At 38.4% G+C, this 25596-nt stretch overlaps 2 protein-coding genes across 5 annotated transcripts in view; one reads left to right on the top strand and one right to left on the bottom strand.

The window, feature by feature from the left end:
* Positions 1 to 11270, bottom strand: part of POLR3A (RNA polymerase III subunit A) — a 39415-nt gene extending 28145 nt beyond the window's left edge. For both annotated transcript variants that reach the window (XM_061376669.1, XM_061376670.1), the window contains exons 1-13: positions 11120 to 11270; positions 10452 to 10587; positions 9527 to 9664; positions 8828 to 8999; positions 7332 to 7486; positions 6167 to 6406; positions 5012 to 5174; positions 4696 to 4832; positions 4048 to 4151; positions 3272 to 3413; positions 2618 to 2758; positions 1326 to 1395; positions 638 to 765 (exon numbers count right to left, since the gene is read on the bottom strand). In XM_061376669.1, the coding sequence (XP_061232653.1) occupies positions 638 to 765; positions 1326 to 1395; positions 2618 to 2758; positions 3272 to 3413; positions 4048 to 4151; positions 4696 to 4832; positions 5012 to 5174; positions 6167 to 6406; positions 7332 to 7486; positions 8828 to 8999; positions 9527 to 9664; positions 10452 to 10587; positions 11120 to 11163 (1770 nt within the window). In that variant the 5' untranslated portion in view covers positions 11164 to 11270. The remainder of the gene's footprint in view (positions 1 to 637; positions 766 to 1325; positions 1396 to 2617; positions 2759 to 3271; positions 3414 to 4047; positions 4152 to 4695; positions 4833 to 5011; positions 5175 to 6166; positions 6407 to 7331; positions 7487 to 8827; positions 9000 to 9526; positions 9665 to 10451; positions 10588 to 11119) is intronic.
* Positions 11271 to 12539: 1269 nt separating this feature from the next.
* RPS24 (ribosomal protein S24) lies at positions 12540 to 18048 on the top strand. Of its 3 annotated transcripts, XM_061376673.1 has the most exons (6): positions 12540 to 12696; positions 13254 to 13463; positions 13937 to 14047; positions 14928 to 14945; positions 16938 to 16973; positions 17863 to 18048. In XM_061376673.1, exons 1-4 carry the CDS (start codon positions 12589 to 12591, stop codon positions 14931 to 14933), a joined length of 435 nt encoding a protein of 144 aa, XP_061232657.1. In that variant the 5' UTR covers positions 12540 to 12588; the 3' UTR covers positions 14934 to 14945; positions 16938 to 16973; positions 17863 to 18048. The 3 variants fall into 3 exon arrangements, with proteins under 3 accessions (XP_061232657.1, XP_061232658.1, XP_061232656.1); XM_061376674.1 differs by lacking the exon at positions 14928 to 14945; XM_061376672.1 differs by lacking the exons at positions 14928 to 14945; positions 16938 to 16973; positions 17863 to 18048 and having other exon boundaries at positions 13937 to 14056.
* Positions 18049 to 25596: the final 7548 nt, after the last annotated feature.

The following is a 25596-nucleotide window of genomic DNA, read 5'->3' as shown; positions in this document are numbered from 1 at the left end:
CAAAATACATATTTTGTCTACATGATGTAAGAAATAAACAAACACAAAAAAAAAACCAACCCAAAACCAAACAGGAAAGAAAAATAAAAATAAAAAAATCACACCACGTAACACTCATCCTCTTTAACACATTGCCAGATTAACAACTAAAGCATATTATTTCACAGGTTTAATACCTCCAAAATTTGGCATATTGAAAGCTGGTACTGTTGAGCATTTCAAGACATTACAGGCACCCAAGAAATAAGGTAGTTTCTCCAGTATGAGTCTGAACAACTCCCCATTATTTTGAGCAGCCGGTAACAGTGAAGTTACTAAGAACAATGTATCTTCTTCTGATTGCTAAAAGCCAAGTGGTCTAACCCACTGCACCTGGATAGTGGCACGCTATGTTTGAACCCTGAAGGAACTGTGCACTTGGACTGCACCCATGCAAGTTTGACTTTGGTCAGCAACACAAACCATCAAAAGCCTTCCACACAGATTTCACCCTGAATTCTGATCCTTGCACTTTACAAAGATCTCACGCAAAACTAATGTCAGAGAACACAACTGCTTCTGCTCAGAACATCACCATGGGTCAAGAACACACAAGGCAGAAGGCCTTACTAACATAAGAAAACATAGTTTGACACACCTTCAGAATTGCTGGAGGTGGAAGACGAACTTTAATCTTTTCATCCTTGCCAACCAGGATAGAAGCAATAATTTGGCAGGCTTTGGCTCGATCAAAAAAAGTATCTTTTAAAGTAAGAAGATACGCACCTAGAATGTAAAAAATGATTAATGTGACAGACTAAAATAAGACTAAATTTCAAAGCTATTGCATGCTCAGGATCAATTTCATTCTAACACTAGTTACCTACTTACTATGCAAAAAGATAATAAACAGCTTCAGTTGCAAATCCTTCCCAGAGTTGCCTTTTTTTTTTCTTATTGCTCCACACAAATTTCTAAAACCTGAAACAAGTGCATTTCTACAACCTATTGTCTCTCTCAGACTCTATCCCATAGGTAAAAATAAGGCCTTGGCATTAATTTCTGTACGCTTTCTTCTTTGTATTCCCAAACATCATTTTCTGCCACAGAAACATTGTAAAACATACACAAAGGTAATAATAATTGCAGCTGCCACAGTAAACGGTATCAGAAGAGATTCTAAGGACGTCATATTCTAGACTAACAACGGCCTTACTTTCATAATGTCATTTTGACCTGTGAATAAAGCTTTTTAATTAATGTAGAAAAATTCTGGAAAAGAGGGAAGCAATTCTGAAGGAACAACTTTTAAATCACACAGTTCTAAAATAAACTTATATACATACCTGTGAGGAAATCTTGAATAGCAGCAATAAGAGGTTCTCCATTTCTTGGTGTTACCAAGTTTGCTTTAGTCTATGTTATACAAGAAACAAACAAAAATATGCATTTGAAGACACTGATATTCCATTTCAGAAGGAAGCTTACCATTTAATATAGATATTTTAGCAAAAACGGTCCAAGCTTATTCGAAATCAAAATAGAGCTGTCTTCAAAAAGACAGGAAAAGTAAACTAGAAGTTTCAGTTCACTACAGTCCATAAAAATGTATTGACAGTTAAGGAGTAATTTCAGAATAGTTACTGGCTATTACACGTTCTACTTCCAAAGCAGAATTTGCAATCAACTTCACGTTTGATAGGTTACTGTTCAAACGTGACAGTGAAAGGAAAAGAAGCTAGCTCTGAGAACCTGAGAAGCAGCAAAAGGGGTTACACTCACTCAAGGGAGCCACTGAAATATTGCATGGTGTGTGGTCCCTACTGATACAAAATAATTAAGCTAGCTTCTTCCACCAGCCCCATTTTCTTACATTTTTCTCATACTGCTCCAATTCATCAATCTCACCTACGTAGCACAGATTTCCTGAACTGTTCACAGGCCTGCACAAACACAAACCACACAGTGGGGGTAGGGTGTGGAGTGGGGATGGATACTTTTTAAGCTTGCAAATAGGTCAGCAAGCCAATACATGCTGCTGCCAATAGCTGTGTTGGCATGTTATGAAGTAGCAGTGGCATTCAGTCTCCCTAAAGGAGCAACGTACTGGAAAATCCTCATATTGATGCTACTGGCCCTACTTTCATACTACAGATCCCTATTTATCTACCCTCCCTTCTCACATTTTCCCCTGCTCTAAAAATCTACTGTTTCCTACTTTCTCTGACAAACTGCTTTTTTATGGTACAAGCATGCTATTGCTGCCTCATTTCCAGTTGGTCTGACCACTTGCAATTGCTGGGCTGTCAGACCAGAAAGTAGAATACGTATCTGTTTGGTAACAAAGTCATGTGGTAGCAATCACTAAGGACAGACAAGCAGAAACATACTAGTGACATTGCTTATTTAAAACCTGCAGTTTTTTTTCCACAGATGCTAAGTCTATTAGACTGACCTTATGTAACAGTCCTAATTTAGTATAAATTCCCCTTTGCAAAGCTTTTAGGCAGCTTCACAGTCACACAAGCTATACCCAGAAATCTTGATAACGTTTCATATTTCACATGCAAGTTCAGAAATATAGGGCTCGGCCCATCTGTCACTCGCAAAATCTCAACTCCAATATTATCTACCTTACCCCCATTAAAACAAGTGCTTCTGCTTTTGCTTCTTCTGTCTGAGGAAGATGAAGGTTCATCTCATCTCCATCAAAGTCTGCATTATATGGTGTACAGACACATTCATTAAATCTGAATGTCCTATGAGGTTTTACTCTAGCCTGAAAAAGAAAAACAAACCCAAATGTGATGCACAAGCAGTCAAGCGTGCTAAAAGATGAAAAGCCATACCCAAGTACTTCGTTGTAGGCTTCATCCTTTCTTTTTATTACAGACATGACTCAGAATTTCCTATTATAGATTTTAACTCAATCAAGAACTGACAGAAATTGTACTCAGGTTCTGTTATACAAATGCAACTAATAACTTTGAACATGAAGAATTTATACAAAGCATAGAACAAAACACACTTTCTGGACAGCATATCAACTATACAAAAATGAAACGTTTATGCAAGAACACACACAATTACAGCTTATAAACAGAACTGTCCAGACACACCACCCAGTTAAGCATCAATTCTCAAGCAAAAGCACAATAGCACCATACTCATGCTCACTGCCACAAAATGTTGCAGAAAATGCTGTTTATTTTCATGCATTTTAAGAGAAATAATAGCAAATGGAAACCACCTCACATTCAGGAAAGAACTACCTGTAAGTGTGTGGACTTACAATGTGAGCCATGATGCTCAGCTTATGAAGAGAGGGCTGCCGGTTGAACAAAACTATGTCACCATCTATAAGATGTCGCTCCACAATGTCACCAAACTTCAGTTCCTGGGCCATCTTTGCTCGATTTCCATATTTCAAAAATCTTATGTAGTAACAAGTAATAATGGAGTTGGAAGAAATAATGTTAGAAAGACAAAGACAATTGAAATCTATGCTTACAGTGCAAGATCTTCCATTAGATATTGGAGTATTTATATTGCAATAACTAGAAGACAAAACTGGTGTGGATTGAATCATTAAACATCAGCCCAGCTGCTATTTTAAATAATGAATGTATTTATGACATTAATTAACAAAGCTACAGTTATAAGTACAAGTAAGCAAAAAGTCTATTTATACAACCAAAGAACTTATTTCAGTTGTATCAGGGAGTATAGAAAATTTAAATCATACACTAACTAACTACAGATTAGCTACGCTATAAATACAGACAGTATAACGGGCCCCTAACTACCCGTTTTGTCTATACTACACCCTCTGTCATAAAAAAAAAAAACCCAAATGATCTAATTGCAGTTCATTGTCAATACTACGTATGCTTAAGTCCAAATATTACCTAAAAATAAACTAAACCAGATGTAATTTCTTTTGTTCCTACTCTTCATCAAAGATTCTAAACATAAATTTTAATCCTTGCAGACATAACTTTCACACAGCAGTAAGAACAAGTTGATGAGGAGAAATAAAAGGGAAATCACTGCAGATAAACATGATACCTTTTCATCTGTGTGTGCCTCTGCTGTATAAAGTTGGCTCCGGGATGAACATCAGGACCATTACAGACAAGTTTCCTCATAAAATTAATATTTGCTTTGTTCACCTGTTGCATAAAGATTTTAATCAGAAACAAATGAAACATGGTTCAGGACCTCTTGTTTTTGCTGGCGGCTTTTGCATTTCCAAATTTTAGGCACAACTGACAATTCCCCTCAGCCTCCAGCTGCTGAAGGAAAAAGGCAGGAGGAAATACAGGATGAAAATGTAAACCAATCTTAGAGCTGAACATCAGTGTGAAATTATATTAAAAATCTTGGAAGTAAGTTCAGAAATAAATATAGCCAACCACTCCTCAGACAGGTATACTAACAAACACGTGAAGCTATGTGTAAGTTCAAAAAGCAACAAGCAAAATTATTTTCTTTACATTACACCATATGCCTTCACAGCACCCATATATATTCATTTAGCAGCAGCAACTGAACTGGCTAAGTGTCACTGAGTGACATTTTAAACATAAAGCAAAACATTCATTCCCATTACATTCATTCCTTTTCATACTAAGGCTATAAATTAAGACAACACTGAAGTCTGGCTAAAATTAAAAAAAGGGGGCATAGAAAAAGTTTTGGTTCTATACTACTTACCTTTTCAGGAAAGGTTAGTATTTTAGCAACATGAATAGGCACGGCTACTTCATCTATTCTTAAGTTAGGATCAGGTGAAATGACTGTTCTGCCAGAGAAATCTACTCGCTTTCCAGACAGATTGCCTCTAAACCGACCTAACAAAATAAGCAAGCAAAAAGTTTTGGTTAAAAAATTGGTTTCAAAATGTTATCTGTTAAGACAGCACATTAAAATATCTTTCAAGGTACACCACTGAAGCATAATACAGTAGTAGTGGAGAGATGCTTTGCCTATATGTGGCTTTATTAAATTAAAAACAACTTTCTGGACACACCTTGCTTTCCCTTAAGTCTCTGAACAAAACCTCTGGTCCATTTTTTAGGTGCCATGTTAAGAGGAATTCCTGAGAGCTCACTATTAATGTACAGGGCACACTGTAGTTGAAGAAAATCCCAGTCTTCCATAATCATCTGCGTTTTGGCTCCTGATATCCTATGCTAAACAAAATAGTCACCCAGTTAGAAAACAAACATTACAACACATATTAAACTAGCAAAGAATTTTTCTGATACAACTCTTATTTTGAAAGTAACGATAAAGAAACCTTCATACATTGGAATGAACAAGCCAAGAACTTGGTAACACAATGCATATGCTACAGCATAAGGCCATTCACAAGAGAACCCAACCAAAAAAATTCTTTTGACTAGCATGGACTTAAGACAAATGCTCACAAAAATACATCTTTGTTTAAATTGTATTTTTTCCAAACTACTGAAGTTAAGCTAATATAACTTCACAGCCAGGAAAATCACTAGCAGATAATTTTTCAGTCATGGAAGAGTTAGTACTCTCTTGATTTTGTTTGCCTGACCAGTTTTTGAAAAGCCTGAAAAGAGTTCGTCTGGCAGAACTGCTCTTCTAAACAAGTGATAAATTGTCAAATTCACTTCTAGTCTCAATTTGATAACCATGCTAACTGAAACCTCATTTCTTATGAACAGATGGTGGAATAAAATAAGGAAAAAGAATTTACAGATTAGGAAAAGAGGAGGAAGGTCTACATGAAAAAAAAACAAACAAAACCCCAAACAGAAGCAAACAGGTATGATGTCTTCATGCAAGTGACCACTCAAAGTGTCATTGCCATGGAAGGGAAAAAAGAGATAGTAATAGAGAAAAAAGAAAACAAACAAAACCCACCCCCAAGCCAACCAACCAAATAAGAAACAAAACACGAGATAAGTTTACAGATCAGAACTCATACAAAAGAACATTTCCCATAATCCACCAACAGATCTCTAGCCGGTCCTATACTGCAAGCAGCCAGTCAGCCAGCTACATTTGAAGCAAGCTTCTTTCAGCAAAATACCAAATGACATAGTAGAGTACAGACCGCTTGCTAGATTGTAAGTGGTAAGAGAAGTAAAACCACTTGCTATATTCAATTCTAAGGCAACAGTCTCTCAGAGCTTGAAGAATGGCTCACCTTTTTTATTACATCATTGAGAAAAATTATCTCTGTCAGTTTCATTGTCAAGTCATCTTCATTGGTGCCAGACTTCAAGTCACTCACAACAGAGGGTCTGATACACAGCGGAGGCACTAGGAGTCTTGTGAGTATCAAATCTGAAGGTTTACCAGCTTCTGGGTTCATTAGAAGCAGAGGGATGTCTTCTGCTGGGATTCTTTTAAAGAGGTTCAACACTACTAAAGGGTTCAAGTTTTCCTGTAAAATCAATTGGAGAAAGGGGAGAACAAGCCATCACATAACAGTTTCAGTGCTTCCCTCCTCCTCTCATTTACTGTTTGTCCAGAAATAAAATATCTTAAAAAGACAAATAGATAAGACTATTCATGCAAACAGAACTCAGTTTTGGTCTATTTATTCCAAATCAGTACTTTCAGTGTCTCAGATAATAACTTGCTTAACTGTTTCCTTCCTTTTTTTTTGCTTATACATCAGTGTTCACTTCTCATCATGTTACTATCTCTAAAGAGAGTATTTCATACTTATTTGACAAAGCATCTCAAAACTTCTTACAACAAACTTACAGTATATTGTAATAATTTTATTTGTACAAACTCACACTCATTACAGTAGTTTCTAGACTATTTTTCAAAACTTAATTTCTCGCTTAGTACAGCTACTATTGCAATATAAGAAATTACAGATATTCACTACTTTTTCTGTCACATATATATCCTGAGATTTTCCCAGCCTGCAAAGAGCAGAAGGAAATAAACTGCACATTGCAAAGTTGAATGAGACAAAAAGGTTAGATAATTAAATCCTGCCTCTCCTTTACAACATCAAGTACTTCTGAAGGAAAAAAAAACAAAACGTAACATGTATTATAATCATCTTGAAGTGACAGTAAGCCTATATGTACATGCCTTCCTAGTTCTGAAGCATAACACATGAACACCCCTTTCTTTACACCATAAAGATACGTATCCTTACATGCTAAAACTAAATTTTTCATTTTAGCAAGATTAACATTACTGCAATAAACACAAACATTCTTCAAGTGTCTTTCGGTATATGAAAATCTTGGACCACCACAAGCTTAAGATGCTACATGGAAAACCTTTGAGGAGTTTTATTTCACACACAAAAACCATCAAACAAATTAGGTCATAATAAAATTCACCTGAGCTCTTCCCAATAAGGGTTCTACTTCTTTGTTATGTTCTATGGCAGTTTCAAAGGACTGTAGAAAAGTAGACAGGACTGGATCTACAACTTTCTTATTGGTCTTGTACTTTTCATGTATTATTTTCAACAAACCACACTTCTTCACAGTTCCTGAAAGCAAATAAAAATGGGTTGTTTTGTTGTTTGGTTGGTTGTTTTTTGTTTGTTTAGATTTTTTTTAGCAACCCAAAGCAAAACAAAAAAAAAAACCCAAATAAATGAAACCCCCAGAACTTAAAACAAATAAGCTACAGTTCCAAAACTAGTTAAACCTTCAACAAACAGAACAAAATAAAACTTCATTAGCTTTATGTTTCCTAAATTCAGAAAAGAAGAGGACAATCAGGTCATGTTTCCTTGCATAACTGGCTTGGTGTGCATACATTGTAATGTGGCTTCTGAAGCTGAACACAGGTAGTTTTGCCTACACTAATTCAGCTTTATCTCAATTACAGCAGGTATTTTTTTTAAAGTAGAAGTTCCCACACTAAACCCAAGACTAAGAAGTGCCTTTTTACATCATCCCACTGTCTTCTAAAGTAATTTTGAAAGCGAATTGTCAGAAAAATCTGAAAAATATTTTCATGTCATGCAGGTAACTTTATTCATAGAACTTTCACAGACTAGTACAAGTGCTTTCCAACCTCTATTTTTACTGCAGTATGTTGACCTACCACATAATTTTGTAAATGCCTATTGTTTGTGCCTCCTACATGTCGCAGTGGCACTTGGAACGAAGCAGCTTGTTCTCTATTCAGCCTGTTGACCAACACCAAATTTTCACAAGTTAAACCCGAAGTTTTAAATTATGAATTAACTATCTACTGTGAAACTGCAACACTGTAAGTCCTTTAACAGCAGAATAACTTTATCACTGTACACAAGTGAACAAAATTAATATATTTGGAAAAACAAAGGTGATTTTTTTATTAAGTTACTCTGCCCTGAACAACAAATTCCAGCATAATCCAAGATCATCACAGATCAAAAAAGGCCAAACTGCAGAACATACCTTCCTAGAGGATGACAAGCACAGCTAATGTTATGAAAGATAACTTTATACAATGATGAAAACTTAAGTTCACTCAAAATTAGAAAGTCTATGAATACTTCTATGTTAAGGCACTGATCACTGACAATAGCTCCCAAGATGTTTAAAAACATGTAAAATGGGTATTTTTGCCATTATTCAAGTTTCAAATACTGGCTACTGCCATGAAACAAAACAAGCAACTAGGACAATGTCTATATCCACATAAATGAGATGCAAACAAACATAACCTGACATTAAGAATGCCATTACCCATTTCTTAATGAAAGCCAGAGAAAATATCCACGAGCTGTGGAATGAATAAGCACATTCAAGCATATCTAATAAGCACATAATTTTGATGCTGCCAAGGTAAAGACTCACAGTAGACAACTTCACTAACCGCTAATGTCAGCACTCACCATTAAAGGCACCACAATAAGGACAAGTGTTCTTCTTCCGGCACTTTTCAGACACTTTCTTTTTTAGTCCTCTCTTCTGAAGATATGTAAGGCCAGGTCGCTTGAGGTAATCCAAAAACTGTTTCTTTTCTTCCACTGACAGCATGATACGGCAACAGGTTTTGCAAATCATCTTAAATGTAAACACACATAAACACAGTTGTTTAACAGATACATTCACCTCTTCTACTGTAACGTAGGTTCTTCAGTAGAGTGCAGTTTTTTAAAATGAAATAATATTGTATGGTTGAAAGACCAATTCATATACTTTAACACACAGAAAGGTACATGGGAAAAAGAAAAATCCAGTCTATGAGACAAATCCTTATTTAACTTCTGCATGATCTTAAAAATCCATACAAAGAAAACAGATTTGATTGACTGGAATGTCCTAAAAGGCAAGTTACACTGCATACACTGAATTCAAAGTACTAATGAAAAAGAACAGATTAACCAGTCTGAGATGACATTAAAAAAATGGAGGTAGTTACTTCACTAAATCGGGTATTTAAAAACATCTATTTCATAAAATACAAGGTATGTAAAGTTTATAATACAACCTTAATTTGGTCTCCTCAATTCCCCTTTGAAGCATCATCTTTCCTGATAATTTCCTTTTTCTAGGCTAGAAACTGACAACAAATCATAGTTCACGCTTACCTGTAAGATGCCTATCACAGCTTTGAAGTATCCAACATGAAAACATGGTAGTTCCAAGTCAATATACCCATAATGACCTAAACAATCAGCTAGATTTTTTCCACAGGTTTCACAGGGACGGTCTTTTTCACTAGTTCCCTTTGTGAGAAGAGGAATGTACACACAGAAAAACAAAACCAAAACACATTAGTGGTAACCCAACTGAACACATAAAAAATACAAGAGTTTTTAAGCTAGTCAAGTGTCCTCACAGCAGACCCACTCCTTTTTCCCTAGCATCAGAATCATGGAATAGTTAGGGTTGGAAAGAACCTTCTGATCATCTAGTTCCAACCCCCCTGCCATGGGCAGGGACACCTCACACTAACCCATGTCACCCAAGGCTGCATTCAACCTGGCCTTGAACACTGCCAGGGATGAAGCATTCACCACTTTCTTGAGCAACAAATTTCAGTGCCTCACCACTCTCACAGTAAAGAACTTCTTCCTTACATCTAATCTAAACTTCCCCTGTTTAAGTTTGACCCCATTACCCCTTGACAACAGCATTACACTCATTCCAATGCAAGGATGTCTTCCACACACAGCCCTTACAGATGTCAGAGAAGTTATTGCAACTTGCAACTCTTGCAACTGATCTACAGCCCACTAGTCTATAACATGGCATTTTGTAGACGGATGTCCCTGACTCTCCCAATAACCTGGCAGGAAGAACTTATCACCTGCCTCAAAAGGATGTTTTGCTGAACTCTCCAAAAGCATGAAGAAAGTAGCTGCCACTGCAACTAACACTGTGTAAATGAAGCAAAAACACATTTACACCTATGCTGGATGAGCAGTAAATTTCAGCCATCCCAATTTATTTATAATAATCTAAAGTAATTCTACAAAGAGGGTATGAAAAAAACCCAAAAACATTTCTCACCATGCGATGGTCAAGTACTCCATACTGCAGTGGAGAGTGGTGGTTGTCCTGACTATACAGGTTTTTGCTAACAACTTGTATGTGAGCTTGCTGACGCATCTCTTCTGGAGATTTCATGCCAAAACAGATGTGGCTTCTAGAACGGGAAATTTCACAAATATGTATGTTCACATATATAGGCAGAAATACTTTTAACTACGGACATACATACACGTATATATTTAAAAGCAATACAGAGGTGGCTGATTCACAATATTGCTGAAGCAGGTTCTTCCGGAAGTACTTTAAAAAATGGTGCTGTTTGCAGCCAGTTTGTGTTTCTTATCTAGGATATTTTGGGCAGCCCTAGAGTTGTGTCCGTGCATCCTCTGCCCACTTCACCCCTTCACCCCTCCCCTCCGACCCTGGCCAGCAGCCCGAACCAAGCCCAACAAGCAGTGCTTGTAACACCACAAGCCGTACCACCACTCATGCTCCGCTCCCCGGCACACTAAACTTCCTAGGACCTTCTGCAGCGGCGGGGGTTCAGCACCACAGCCGCCCGGCCCAACCCGCGACAACAGCTGCTCCCCTGGAACTGCACAGCCCCCTAACTTGCCAGCCGGCTGCGGAGCGGCCGCCCACAAGCCTCCCACCGCGCAGAATGCCCCACGAACGGCCCCACTCACATCTTCTTGGCCACATCGGTCTCCCGGAACTGCTCCTTCACCATGGTGGCGATGGACAAGGGGCTGCGCGGCCGCGTACCCCGACTCTCACCCTCCGGCGGGGCAACACGCGGCGGCGCAAAGGCGGCCCGCCCGGCAGCACAGAGTGTCGGGGTAGCAGAGCTGTCTCTACTTGCAGCTGGGGCAAGACTAGGGTCCGCCCGGTTCCTTCCCTGGAGGAGGCCGTCAGAGCCTCCCCGCTGCCAGCAGCGCCGCCTGCGCCGGGCCGCCCCTCACGGCCAGCCCACACACTGACCTACAGCAGAGCCCGCTAGCACTTTGCAGCGCACCATGGTACTGATACAGTCCGGCCACCACCACTGCCCCCTGCGCTGCTGCCGCCTAGTTCACTTCAGAGCTCTGCAGTGGGTTTCCTCTATCGCAGTCCTGTCCCTGGCCTCCGCCAACAGCAGCAGAAAGAGGCGGGAGAGGACAACAAAACCAAGCCGTCAGCAACACCAATACGCAGCGGGGAAGCTCGCCTCGCTACACAGTGTGGAACCAGCCTAAAGACAGCTGCTTACCACCTCAGTGCCCGTCAGAAACACACCCACCACCCGCACAATTTTCTTCCGGGTCTGGCTTTGAAACAGACACCCCATACAAAACTCCACCCCCTCTAGAAGGACCCCTCACTGCCTTATGATTGGCCGTGACTAACTCCGTCCTTTTTCTTGCTTGCTAGCAGGGAAGCCGGTGTCAAGATGGTGAGTGCCTGACGGGAAGTGGGGTAATCCGTTCTGTACTGCTGCCATCCTGTCCCCAAGGGCCCCCCCAGCTGCTGGGCACTGCCACGCTGCTCTCCCCGTAGCGGGTTGTGGGGGTTTGGTTAAAACTCAGTGGAGGCTTGATCCACCGCGTTGAGGCAGGACTCCCGCGGCCTGGCTGAGGTGTGCTGCGGCTGGTCCACAGTGGCGAACTGCGGGGTGTGGGCCGGGACGCATGATTGGTCTGCTGCGTGTTCATGCTGCTGACCGGTAAGAGCAGTCCTAGGCTTTGATAGGAGCGTAACATTGTGTTTCTGTTTCAGTGTTAAAAGCACTCGTGTTTTTTTATGTACCTATCATACTCGACTTAATTTTATGCCTGTTGTTTGAAAGCATTAAGGAAACAGTAGCTTACAAAGTTTTTTAAAGGAAATTCCTGCATTAAGGAAGTAGTAGCACAGTAGGTTTGTTAAGGAAACTTCTGTATGGTGCTGTGTTGCTTGGGGTTGTAATCTGTGTGTTTCATTAAAAGCTGCTTCAGATTTTCAGCATGGTAGAGGTGTGTTGCTGTATTGCCTGGAAAGTGGAGGTGAGTTTGTCAGATTTTCAGTGTGTAGATGTTTTTGGTAGCCCAGGATCAATCCATCTTTGGTTGGTAGTTTACTGTCAGTATCCTGAAAGACTACTGGCTGTTGCTGCACCTCTGTACTAAATTTGGATTGCATGTGTAACTATTGCTTTGTTTTACTTTATCATCTTTTGCAGAATGACACGGTGACCATCAGAACCAGGAAGTTTATGACAAACAGGCTTCTTCAGCGCAAGCAGATGGTAAAATAATACAGAAATTTGTCTTTAATTATGTGTCTGTTGATTTTGGGCTGCAGTTGGGTTTTAGCCATTGTAAGTAAGCGACCCTTAAAACCTCCAGAAATCTTGTTAGAGCTTATAGGTTTAAATATGTTGATGTATACTGAGAGTAAGTCTTGATGATCTAGAGAGCTGTATTGTCATTTGAAGTTGTGCCAGGGAAGGTGTAAACTGGATATTAGGAAGTTTCTTGACTGAAAGGGTTGTCAAGAATTGGAACTGGCTACTCAGGGAAGTGGTGGAGTCACCATCCGTGGAGGTATTCAAAATACATGTAGATACGGCACTTAATGACATGGTTTAGTGGTGGACTTTGCAGTGGTTGGTTGGATGTTCTTAAAGGCCTTTTCCAGTTTAAGTTATCCTATGAAGCAGAAATCTTAAGAATGCTTTTGTATCAAACTAATAGTACTCCTAAGGTAGAGTAGTTTAAGTGTTAAGCTTGTGGTGGGGCTGTAACATGTGGCTGTTTTACTGGATAGTAACCTTTTATGCAACTTGTAAACCTTTCTTCTTAGGTGATTGATGTTCTTCACCCTGGAAAGGCCACAGTCCCCAAAACAGAAATCAGGGAAAAGTTGGCAAAAATGTACAAGACAACCCCTGATGTAATTTTCGTCTTTGGCTTCAGAACTCACTTTGGTGGTGGCAAAACAACTGGCTTTGGCATGATCTATGATTCCCTGGACTATGCAAAGAAAAACGAACCAAAGCACAGGCTTGCCAGGGTAGGTTCTTTTCCAGTAACTTGAAAACAGTGAGGATGAATTTGAAATTTTTAGTCATTCGTGATGTGCAGATATAAAAGCTGAAGCTTTGTGGAAGTACTGTTGGCACATTTGGAGTTATATAGTTCTTAAAGTAGCATAGTTTCTGCTTGCAGTAAAGGTTAATTTTTCTTTATTATGTACTATAGAGGAATTGGGAAGGCAAACCTGATGTTACCAGTGTTGTTTAGTAGTAATAAATAACTGACCCTTATTAAGGGTCTTGAAGAAGGATGAGCGATGAGGCTGATGCATGTGCTCTACTTCAGTGCTTCTATTCTGTGTCGAGTAGCTCATTAAGTTAGTGAATTTGTCTCACTATTTAATTGAAATTTTAAATTTGAAACGTATTTGAAGAGTTGAGAGGTGGAACTTAAATTCAGTTAGTATCAGTGAAGCAATGTTAAATGCAACTTTTAACTGTTTTTTAATAGCATGGCTTGTATGAAAAGAAGAAGACTTCCAGGAAGCAGCGAAAAGAGCGTAAGAACAGAATGAAGAAAGTGAGGGGAACAGCCAAGGCAAATGTTGGTGCTGGCAAGAAGGTAAGATGAGAATATCTTTAAGCTAGAGTGGGTGTGTTGCCTGTGAAATGTTGATCAGAAATTCTTCAACACATTAATATTATTTTTTTTCCATTTCTTTTTACCTGTTCTACTGGATAACAGAAGGTAATCTGTGTGGTGTCGTAATCAGCTCAGTAGCTTAGTTTTCCTCCTCACTGCTTCAAGCTTAGTTGATATAACACAGAACAGTGCTTCTTAAGTGATTTGTTATGTGTCACTTGAGCTAAAGTTAAACTTTCATAAATCTAACAGTATTGCTCTAATCACATAACTTAGTCTTGCAATACACAAATTAGATAATCTTAACACTAGTTACTCAGACTACCTAGATACGTAATGCTTATTCCACCAAGTTACTCCACTGCAAGTTACTCTAATTCTTATTCCACCACTGCTATTTCTGGCGTTACTTATAGAGAAGATTTTGTTAAGAATATGTGGTGATGTAGGCAGTGAGGACTGTATATAGATAAAAAAAAAGGTAGAATGCCACCTTTATCCTGGGTTTAAGTGACTGATTCCCTAGATAGTGGAGTTACCCTCTGGTGAGAGCTTCCTGTGCTGTGTCTGGAACTTGATACAAGTAGCTTGAAGGGAAGCAGAGTTCCTCTATCATTAAAACAAAAAGTCCACTCAAAGTAGCCTGAATGTGAAGACAGTCATTTTCTTAGCACCTTTCGTTGTCTGAAAAATATTGAGTAAGCTGTGCACCTAAGTAGGTTTTTAAAAATGTTTTAATGAGGGGAGAGAGTGATGTGTTTTGATCCTTATTTCTGTAGCTGTTTAAGTGCCTTGACAATTTGAATTTTCATAATCCTCACCTTTGCTTTTTCTCTACTTTCTTGGAATTCTCCATCAGAAATGAAGTATCTAGCAGGTACTGAAAAAGAGCATGGATGTGGTGACTGAATTGTACATCAGTGAAACGTGTGTCCATCCTTTTGATCAAAGCACTGTACCGCCTTGCATACATGCATGTTTGCTTTAAACTTGCTTCTGTCCTGTAAGGGTTCAGATAACCACATGAGCTTTATCCTGTGCGATCTAGAAATAAGATTTGGCTTGTAATGAACAAGACTTTCTGAAAGTAGTGAAACAACATTAAAATAAGGAATTCTCAGAAGAAATCCAGGAAAGTTAAAGCTACTGATTTGAGGCATTGGTTTAGAATGCCCCAGGTTCTGATTCAAAGTAGTACAGTGCAATTGCATGTGTAACTTGACCTTTTGTGTGAAAGTAGATGTGCATTGTTATGAAAACTAATTCACATTACAGTTTAGTGCATTTGAAATGATGACTGGAAACAAGGCAGTTGTCAGCATTAAATTTATTTAACTATTGCCATGCAGTATTCCAAGTTAAGAAAAATTACAGTGAAATTGGAAGTCTCTGAAATTGTATTCTTAAGGTCTAAGTGAAATTCTTGCCATCACTGGATGGAAATAAACCAGTGCAAACTACTAGATGAGATAATTTCTATGCTAGATAAGATTTGGAGACTTTTTTCCTTTCTAATTTAATACTGTTTTGAAGTTACACAAGTGCTTACAGTATAATAGCAGAAATTAGCACTTAGTATAATAGTAACACTAATACACATCCTCTTATCAATGTCAAGGGAATAATTTAATGTTGCACTGATACTGGTAGTATGGAGGAACTTCCGCACTTTGAGCTTTTGCATTTGAAGGTAGCTGTTCTTAAGCGTTAATGCAAAATGGTCAAATGACTGTCCTTGAATTACTGAAGCCAATCCAGTTCATCGAAATTCTCTTAAACCATATAAACACTTCAGAAATTTAAGGTCAGGATTGCAATAATTATAGAGCAGATATGGCTTCTGTGTCAAGTGCTTCTGAAACTAGCATGCAATCTCAGTAGTGAGTTGTGCTTTGATTAGAGGCTTTTTTAATGCCTTTGAAAATGATCTTTTAGTTGATAAGCATGCATGGCTTAGATCTTGTTTACGATTTTTGATAGTCTTTCTGTCCTCACATTAAAGATAATTTATTGCTTTCTGGAAAGCTTGATTGAGAGAAGTTGTGTGCTGTATCACAGAAAAAAACTTGTGCAATCCACTTGCATGTTAAAGCTTTGTCTTGGAAAAATGTATGTTTAAACAAAATGATGTGACCTCCTTTATCACAGCCATGTGGAGGATTTTTTAATAGGAGTCCAGGAGTATGTTTTGGAGTCCATGTGTAGTCTGAAAACTATTTATCTTGGAAATGTGTAGGCACTTGAATTATATTTTAATGGTTTTTCTTGAACTTTTAAGTCAAACATCAACTGTACTGATGTCTGACTGTTATTAAAGTTTTTCTTTGGTGTCTCCTTCCACTTACTACTTCAGAATTCCCATTCCCCTGTAGTTTCAAGCCAAGTATTTTAAAGTAGTTCGTGTTACTTAAAATGTTATGTAGCTCTAGGGTTTGCAGAACTTGCATAAAAGTAAAAAACCCCTTCCCTACCTTTTTATGTCACTACTGTAGTTATGACTGCCTTTGACATGAGAGCCTCCCAATCAGAAATGGTTTTTTAAAAAACCCAGCTTGATACAGAAGTGTGGCTAGATAGGCATTTTAAGCCAATTGCGGCCTGTAGGTATAATTGAACATGCAGTTGCATTCTGAGCATTATTTAAGCTCTAAACACTATTGTTAGGTCCTATCTTGAGTCTGAGGGGGTGTGTGAAATCTAAGTCTTCAGCCTCTCTACAGTGTCAAAACTGTGAGGTTTTCCTGTGACATTCCACTGTAATAATTGAAAAAATCATTGTTAGTGTCCATAAAAGGCTTCAAAACTCCATCTTATGCAGTAGTTGGATTTAGATTAAACTATTCTCTAATTAATGTTATTTATTTTTCAGTAAATGAACATCCTTCAGACAGAAAATGGATAACAGGTATGACTTTAGAATGCTTTGTAAGGGCAGACATTGAGTAGTCTGTAGTCATTACGACATAGGTCTAATTGATTTCTGCAAAGACCGTGGTACTTGTGCTGATACAGAGACCAGTGTAAGAGTTTAAGACTAAAAAAGACTTAAATATTTACAAATCACTTACTGCAGCAAGTACAGTAAGCACAGTAAGTACTCACTGTGCTTACTACAGAGTTGATACTTTATGTGGCTTCCACTTATATGAAATAACTGATTAGTATAAAGACTGAAATAATAAATTGGGCAGTTTAGATATATTGTTGCTAAAACTGTTGATTATTTAGTTAATTGTAAACGAGGCTTACATTTTTCCAACACTGATGTAGGTATGCTAAGGAAAGGATAGCGCACCTTGGTTTTTATTATCTCAAATAGTTTGAAGTAGTATGATTTCTATTTTGAGCACAAATTTCTTATAGATACTTCAAGTAAATTCCCTATTTAAGAAATCATACTTGTAGAGAAGTCTTAGACTATATTTTTATGTCTTCTGCAGAAGCGTGAGTGAGTTGGACATATTGAGGGCAGTAATTGTCACAGACAAAACTCTGGCTTTACTACATACAGTCTGAATGACTCAGTTTAAACCAAATTAAACTGGGAGCTGATATAGTGAGTATAATGTCTCAAACATGAAGTTGTCAAAGCAATTGCAGCTTGTTGAGCTGTTTTGCAGAAATGCTGTAATACAGGCTCTCATTTATTTTCACAACAGTACTGTGAAATTTTGAACCCTGTGTTCTTTAAAGAAAGGCAGTGTGGTTCACTTGTTTGGGAGCCAGGTTTTGTAAAGGTATGACTGTAACAATTGTTTTAATTATGTGGCACTGATACATCTTTTTCTTTACAGACTACATTATTCTATGAAGAACTGCTCTGGAAAGAATATGTTAATCTGGCATTAACATCAAATAAACAGTCAATATAATGCTGGTTTGCCCTTTAATTTTGATTTGGAAGCTACCATTTTGTAAAGGTTGAAAAATTCATGATTGGTGCACTGCTGGCACTATATTAAAATCTTTTCATAAATAAATGACTCCTGTTTTGAGTATAAATTTTAAGTGAATCAGAGCTTTTGGCAGGTAGTAGTGTAACTTAATTCTAAGCAGGCAGTGTAAGTTCATGGAGATAGGTACACTTTAGTCACCTGGTCTTCAAACTGTGGTTTGGAAGGTCCTTTAAGTTGTGCTTGTTTCATTACCTGTATTATATAGACCTGTAGAAGGTAGCTGAAGGGAGGGCAAAACATGTAGACAGACACTCAGAGCTGCATACTTCCACAGTGAGGATTTTTTGCTAACGAGGGGGTCAGTCAGTCATGTCTGTGGTTCCTGTGTTGTCAGGACAGGCTCTAGGGTCTGCCTCTGGTCTGCAAACTGCAGTATACATTTAGTTTTCATCTGGTAGTGTTAAAGAAGTCATTAAGATTGGAATAGTGGCTGGGTGAGGCATGCTCTATGCTAGAAGTAAGTGCATTCTGGTGCAGATGTTTTGAGTAGCAAGCAAAATAGAAGTTTTATACTTGAAACAGGAGTGAAACAGACTGTGTGGCTCTAGCAGCTGAACTGATGAAGGCTCTGACTTGATTATTATCTAAGTACAGTATTTACCTTTGTACTAAGGTAGCATATTGTAACACAGGGCATTTCTAGTGTTTTTGGTAAAACCAAAAAACCCTGAGAAGTTAAAAGTGTTTGGAAGGGGACTACCGCCTGAGTCTTGGACTAGTGTGGTTGCTGTATTCTGCATTCAGCAGCATCACACTTTATCTGTACAGTAAATTTTCATTACTGTGTGCTGTGGTGTTTCTGCCTTCACTGAAGTTAGTAACTGGAATCAATAAGCAGTTGCTCTTGTGAAAGGGTAGGCGCTTCAGTTTCTTAAGCATATGTGAACTAGTGGTGTTAGACTAGGGATGGTGAAAAGCAGTAATTTCTTCTAAAATAATAGATTCTGAAGTCCTGTGGAAGTTAAAAGGCTTTTTTACTTGGCAGACCTTCAAAGATAGGTACCTCTTGGATGTTCTTCCCAAAGCTTCTAAGTATATTAAATTCTGAAGAATTGTTAGAGGGGTATTAAAAGTGGGATTTGTGTGCTTAGGTACAGGATGTGCACTGAACTCTTGAGTCTGAAGATGTGTTTGGAGTAGGTGACTAAATTTCTGAAAACTGAGAAGATAGTAAGGGATGTGAAACGAATGTAATGCATGTAAAGCATAGAGTTAGAAACTGGATCTGCTTTAAAGGTAATACCTTCAGTAAACCCTTACTGTACATAATGTTCAACATCAAAGGAGAGGAGTCATGCTATTAAATGTAATTGAGCAATCACTAGAGGGTGATGTGAACACAGCAATACAAATACAAGTAGGACTTGGATAACATGTTTTCATAAAATAGGCTGAAAGAAAGCCAAATTGTCCTCTGCCAAAGAGGTCAACTTTGAAAATATGTATCAAAAATAGTTGTGTTTAGGATATGAGGCTTTAAATGATATTTTTATGGTTCTTTTTTGAATTTGATGGAAAACATCTGTTTCAATGAAGACTGTACAGTTAGTGTTTTCCAAATGTTTGCTACTTTAAAGCTTTAAGAGTGCTGGCACAAATTCTAGTTGCTCTTTTCAGAAGCCTCCTTACCTTAGTTTTAAGCAGTCAACAAGGGATTTATAAATAAGTGCTCGCATAAAGGTATAGGCCTTGCATAGTCTTGATGTTTCAACTTTATATAGTAAAAGGTACTGTTAAAAGGGGGATGTACCTCTTCAAACAGAACTTTGTTCTGGAGTTGTGATAATAAAGGTTGCTTTCTTCAATTCTGTAATGTCTTGCATGCTATTCATTACAGGCTGGTTTATGAGGTACAGGAACTGTCTGAAGCAGAAGGAATGAAATAGGCTGTCTTACTGCTTGGTGCTGTGATGTGGTATTTGATGCCCTGTTTTGGTGATAAGATTGACAGCAAAAAATACCTAGTGAATCCACGGAACAATTGACTTGTTCCTTGATGAAGGGTTCAGCTATAACCATGTATCCATAAGCCGTACTCTTATTGTACAGTATGAGGCATTAAACACAAAAACCAGGGAGGGGGGGCAAAATGACATTAAGTGGTCTAGAATTAACTGATCAATTGGTTCACCCAATACTGATTTTTTTCCCCACTATTCTGCAATATTATATATTTATGTCTATTTTGTCCTATTATTCCACCTGGAAAATGGCAAGCGATTGAGTAGTTGTCATCTGAAATCTTGGTGCTTCAACAGTCTGAACTTACAAACAGCTTTGTGTGTGAGTTTCTGTTCTGTCAACATTTTGCCTTCATACACTACAGATTTAAGCAATGTGTAGCAGGTGTTCTGTAATTCACAAGTTTAATGCACACGTCATACTGTGAAGACTCTATGTTAATCCTCTTTACTGTGGGAGCTAAACCAATCAAGTGGAAAATATTGATGAACAGGAATCTTCACTTTTTTCCCCCTACTGTGTGTTGAAGGTACCCTTTTATTTCCTGCTGATCTTGGCACATCCTGTCATCTATAGGTAATAGTTTTTGTCACTGTTGCCTGCTTTTAGACTTTGGCCTGGCCCTTTTATTTCAATATCCCAGCTATTTTATCTATTTGATGACAAGTTTGGAGCCCAAATCAGACTATGAAGGCTTTTTGGAGCAGGAAGTTCTAAATTAAATCAGTGAGTAATCTCAAATTGATATATATGGAAATACTTCTGTTTACTTTTAATAGCTAGAAATTGGGTTGTATGGGATTTTTATGGAGATTATAATTACTATGGAAGATGTTGGGTTGGTGGGGTTGGTTTTTTTTTTTCCTGTAGGAAGGACTGAAACTTGTGTAGCTAGACTAGTATAGTTTTCCCTTGAAATATTTAAAAAGCTGTGCAGAAGCCTTAAGGCTTGACTTACCTGGATCAAGCAGTCCACCTTCTTCCTGAGGTTCCACCTCTGTGTTCAGGTCAATATATAAGGCACAGCCAGATATTGGTGGCTTCTGTCCGAAGGTAGTTGTAGTCTATAAGGCAAAAGAAACTACAGAAAAGAAACATTTACCAGGGAAGCAGTCTGATTGGAGGAGCAGCGATTAGTGTCTTGGAGTCATAGATAAAGATTACAACTGTGATACAGATGAAAGACGCTAAAATTTGGCATCACCTGGGCAGTGACATGGTTTTATCTAGGGAACAGCTTCTAACAGGCTTAAGAACAGCTGTTTAGGGAAAGAAATGCTAATATTGTCAGTGGCTTGAAATAAGTGAAGCATAGTATACCATGAGAAGACTGCTGCACTCATAGGCAGAAGGATAAAAGATCGGTGTAGCTTCTCATTGCTCATGGAAAATGAGCCATGTAAGGAATAAAGTATGCAGGTCACTAGCAAATCTATTTGCAGCAGACAAAAGAAATTAACTTGACTGTAATGTTCTGGTCAGTTCCTGTACAAAATTGGTTTTAATGTCATTGGTTTCCCACACAGAGGAAATACAACATTGTCCTGTAACAGCTGTTGATACTAGATTTGTATAGCAAGTTTGAAATTATAGTTGTAAATGCTTCTGGCTCACGTGCTTCCGTTTGAGTGAAAATAGATACAGAGAACCTTTCTTTAGATGGGTATTTTGGTGGTGCTAAGAGACCAGATAAAGCAGTTAATGTTTTTGCTCTGAATGCTGGCAAAGTTTTATATGAGCAGGAGAACTTTTCAGTATCAATGGCAAAAATTTCTTTTATTAATCATGTTCTTAACAGCAAAAAGACTAAGTTACTTCCATGAACACGTTTGTAACAATGTCTCTAAGATGTAAAATGGAAAGGTTTAAGTAAGCTTTGACAAGTCAATGTCAGGAGTAAGTGCATTCCTGGAACATTAATGCTTTGAGCTCCTTTGCTTTAAAGGTATTAAGTGGAAATTTAGTCTTTTGTTTGCTAATATTTGTGAATGATAGTTATGTGTTAAAAAATCCCCTGTGGATTTTTATGCTCATCTGGAATTCATAAGTTTCCTCCTAATTTTAATCTTTGCTCTCTGCAAATGCTGTGGCTAATGAAACAGCTGCAGAAATGGCTGAAAGGCATCCTGTGAGCTAGAAGATAATTGTGTTTTTTTTCTAAGAGCTGGTCATCATCAGCCAGTGCTACTAATAAAAGCTCCATCTTCTTTTCCAGTTAATGCTGTTTATACGCAGAGATCCTAAATAAGGTCAAGTAAAGTGCTGAGGCAGAAGGACATTCAGAGCATCTGTGTCTTCTCTTAACAGAGTAGATGTTATACAGCCAGCAAAAACTGTGGGTGTGATGCTTCACTGGGGCAGATGATAAGTCTGTACTTGTGTTCATTGGGTTAAAATACAGCTTGTTATCTAATGAAGCTGGCCAGACTGCAAACTGACCTGCATTAGGAGAAACATGCTTCACTGCCTTTCATGATGATCTGATTTGATTGTAGTGGAGCTGCTACCCTGCTATCATTTTTTGTCAATTTTTGCTAGCCTGTTTGTTAAGCCAGGCATCATTTGGGTTGATTTGATAACAGGTTTCAATCACTGATAATAAAACTTTTCTGCGACAGATGACCCCAGATCCATATTTACTGCACAGTGTTGGCTGCAAGTAGAAAATTAGGACTGTCACTTTCCTTTTTCAGTATTTTCTGTCTGGTTTAATAGACAATGTAAAAATCACAATAGGAATGGCTTTATATTTTTAAATTAAAAGGAGGAAAAAGCTGAATTTAAAAATGTTGGCCAGTGGTTCTTGCATTACTTGTTTCACTTTTTGCTTTATGTTTTGATGGATCCTAGTACAGAACAGAATTTAAATTAGGCCTTTTTTTTGGTTTGTGAAGCAAGTAGAGGTGCATTATAAAATGTAAGAGCTGTCAGAATTCATGTTTTAATTATTTATTTTAATTGATCAGTTCTGGTTATTGAAGAAAGGTTGATCTAGACCCTACTTCAGGGCGTTACAAAAGTAAAACTAATATAAAGACCTAGGATTGAATTTTTTTTATATTAACACACAAATATTAAACTTTTCTGTTTTTAAGGAGTTAATGAAAATTACAGTATGTTTTGCCTAGCATTTAACTCCATAGTGTTTGTTTAAACATACTCTGAAGCAGTGTACAAATCCATAAACCAGACAGCATATGGTAAAATTGGATTGTCCAGACTTGAAAAAACCTGAAAAGCAGACATCTGGCATTAAACACAGAGTAAGTACAATATGCATCAAAATTTTGTCTTATTAATTTTGTACTTATTTGTGACTTGTGCTTTAAAAAACCCCAAGCTTTCAGTGTAGTAAATGATTGCCTTAAAACACTTTCTTTAGTTTAACAGTAATCTCTTGGTTCATAGCAATACATAATTAGCATGGCATATCTGGTGAATTGGGTGAAAGTCTCACTGTAGGAAGCTCTACATGAAACATACAGAAGCTCTAATGCAGTGCTGGATGGACCAAACCTTGGAGGGTCTCCTGAGAAAAACCTGTGCTGGTATTGGACACAAGTGCAGTCACTCATATGGTCCCAGCAGGATGTTATCAGGCAGTGTTACAAATCCCTATGAGGCTGGAATGCTGCCGTATTCCCACTTCACAGATGAAGCACAGAAAGGTAAAAGTACAAAGATATTTAAGTACCTGAGTGTTTTAAAAGTAAGTACAAATATACTTCTGTACAAATAAATAGAACAGACTTCAGTTGGAAGGGATTTTGAATGATCATCTAGTCTGAGTGCCTGAGCAATTCAGGGCTGACAAAGTATGTTATTAAGGGCATGTCCAAATGCCTTGTAGACCCTGACAGGCTTAGTCATTGGCCATCGGTAAGAAGCCTGGTCTGGTGTTTGAACACCCCATTGGTAAAGAAATGCTTCCTAACTAACATCCAGTCTAAATCTCCCTTGATGCAGCTTTGAACCTCCTATTAGTATAAAAATAGCTCCTGCAGTAGTGGCTTTTCCCCAGGTCAGAAAACAAGCAAATGATGAGCTGAGGAATTGAATCTCAGTGTCAAGCTAACACTCCTGCTAGCTGCTGGACCAGCTTTCTTTTCAGCAAAAGGACTTCCTTCTGTGGAAATAACCTCAGTGAGGGCTCAAGGCACACGAAGCAGTGAATACAGCCAAGCCTCAACCAACTCTGCCTTAGTGGTTTTCTGTCAGTCAGTCCTTGGCTTAATAGCTGTGCAACCCTTAAACTTTAGCGCAGCAACCAGTCCATGTTTGGTAAGATTTGGCTGATGCAGCGCCCCTACATAGGAGCAGGTAGTTCTTTCCGCTGGGTTCAAATAGTTCATGAGATTACTTCTTTTAAAAGCTCTCTTCAGAGGTGATGAGGCTAGTTGACAGAATTTTAGTAATTTCTGTTACAGAAAAACACGTCCTGTTCATGAGATACTTGAAAACAGATAACTGCGTCTCAAAAATACATTTCTAATGGCTCATATGAGGATTAACTTTCACTTTTGTCAGTGATGACAGATTAACATCATTTGGTACCTTTTAGCATCACAACTCAGCTATGCCATTCACATGGTATGTCCTTACATTCATTACTAAAGTTTATTACTCCATAACCAGAACAGCTTGTATTTTAAAGGAAGACTCTGCAATCATTGCCAATTTTAACATCTTAAAAGTTGGGGAAGGTAGTTCAATCTTGCAGCATTTGGTGTCCCCATAAGCTGTAGCCAAGAGGATACCTTGTCTTCATTCAGGCTGCCTGTTGCATATGGACTATGCTTTTTTTGTGAAACCTGTGTTAGTCCTTTTCACAAATTTTTCGTTTCTTTCACTGATACATTCTTTCACTTTCCACAAACTTTCACCGATATATATCTGTCCTGGGTTCAGCAGTAGCAGTCATTTTTCTTCCTCTTAGTAGCTGGTGCAGTGCTGTGTTTTTGACTTTCAGCCTGGGAACAGCGCTGATAACACCCATGTTTTTAGTTGCTGCTCAGTAATGTTTACTCTGAGTAATGACTCTGTGAGTCTCATGCTTTGCCAGGGAGGAGGAGAAGCTGGGAGGAAGCAGAGACAGGACACCTGACCCAAACTGACCAAAGAGGTATTCCATACCACAGGATGTCATGCCCAGTATATAAACTGGGGACAGTTACTTGGAAGGGCTAGATCACTGCTCGAGTCAGGCTGGCTATCGGTCGGTGGGTGGTGAGTGACTGTATTCTCTTCCCTTGTTATTTCCCTTATCATTATTATGGGTGGTAGCAGTAGTGGTTTTGTGTTATACCTTAGTTACTGGACTGTTCTTATATCAAGTCATGGGAGTTACATGCTTTCAATTCTCCTCCCCATTCCTCTGGGAGGGGGCGGAGAAAGGGTGGGGAGTGAGCAAGCAAGCGAGCGGCTGCGTGGTTCTGGGTTGCTGGCTGGGCTTAAACCACGACAGTATCTCAAGGCGTATATCCTTGGTGATATATCTTCATGTGTTTCTACTTTGCAGCCTCTCCCGTTCCATCTCAATAGCGTCTCTTTGTTTCTTAGTGTGTTCTGCTTGAGGATGCTTTTTCTAGCTTTACTTTCCCATAGACTGTG

The sequence above is a fragment of the Neopsephotus bourkii genome, unplaced genomic scaffold (genome assembly GCF_033783945.1).
Source record: "Neopsephotus bourkii isolate Nb327-2 ecotype Australia unplaced genomic scaffold, CSIRO-AGI_Nbou_v1 NB_1728, whole genome shotgun sequence".
In the NCBI taxonomy this organism is placed as follows: Eukaryota; Metazoa; Chordata; class Aves; order Psittaciformes; family Psittacidae; genus Neopsephotus; species Neopsephotus bourkii.
The sequence above is the reverse complement of the archived record's forward strand: the minus strand, read 5'-3'. Positions and strand labels throughout refer to the sequence as shown.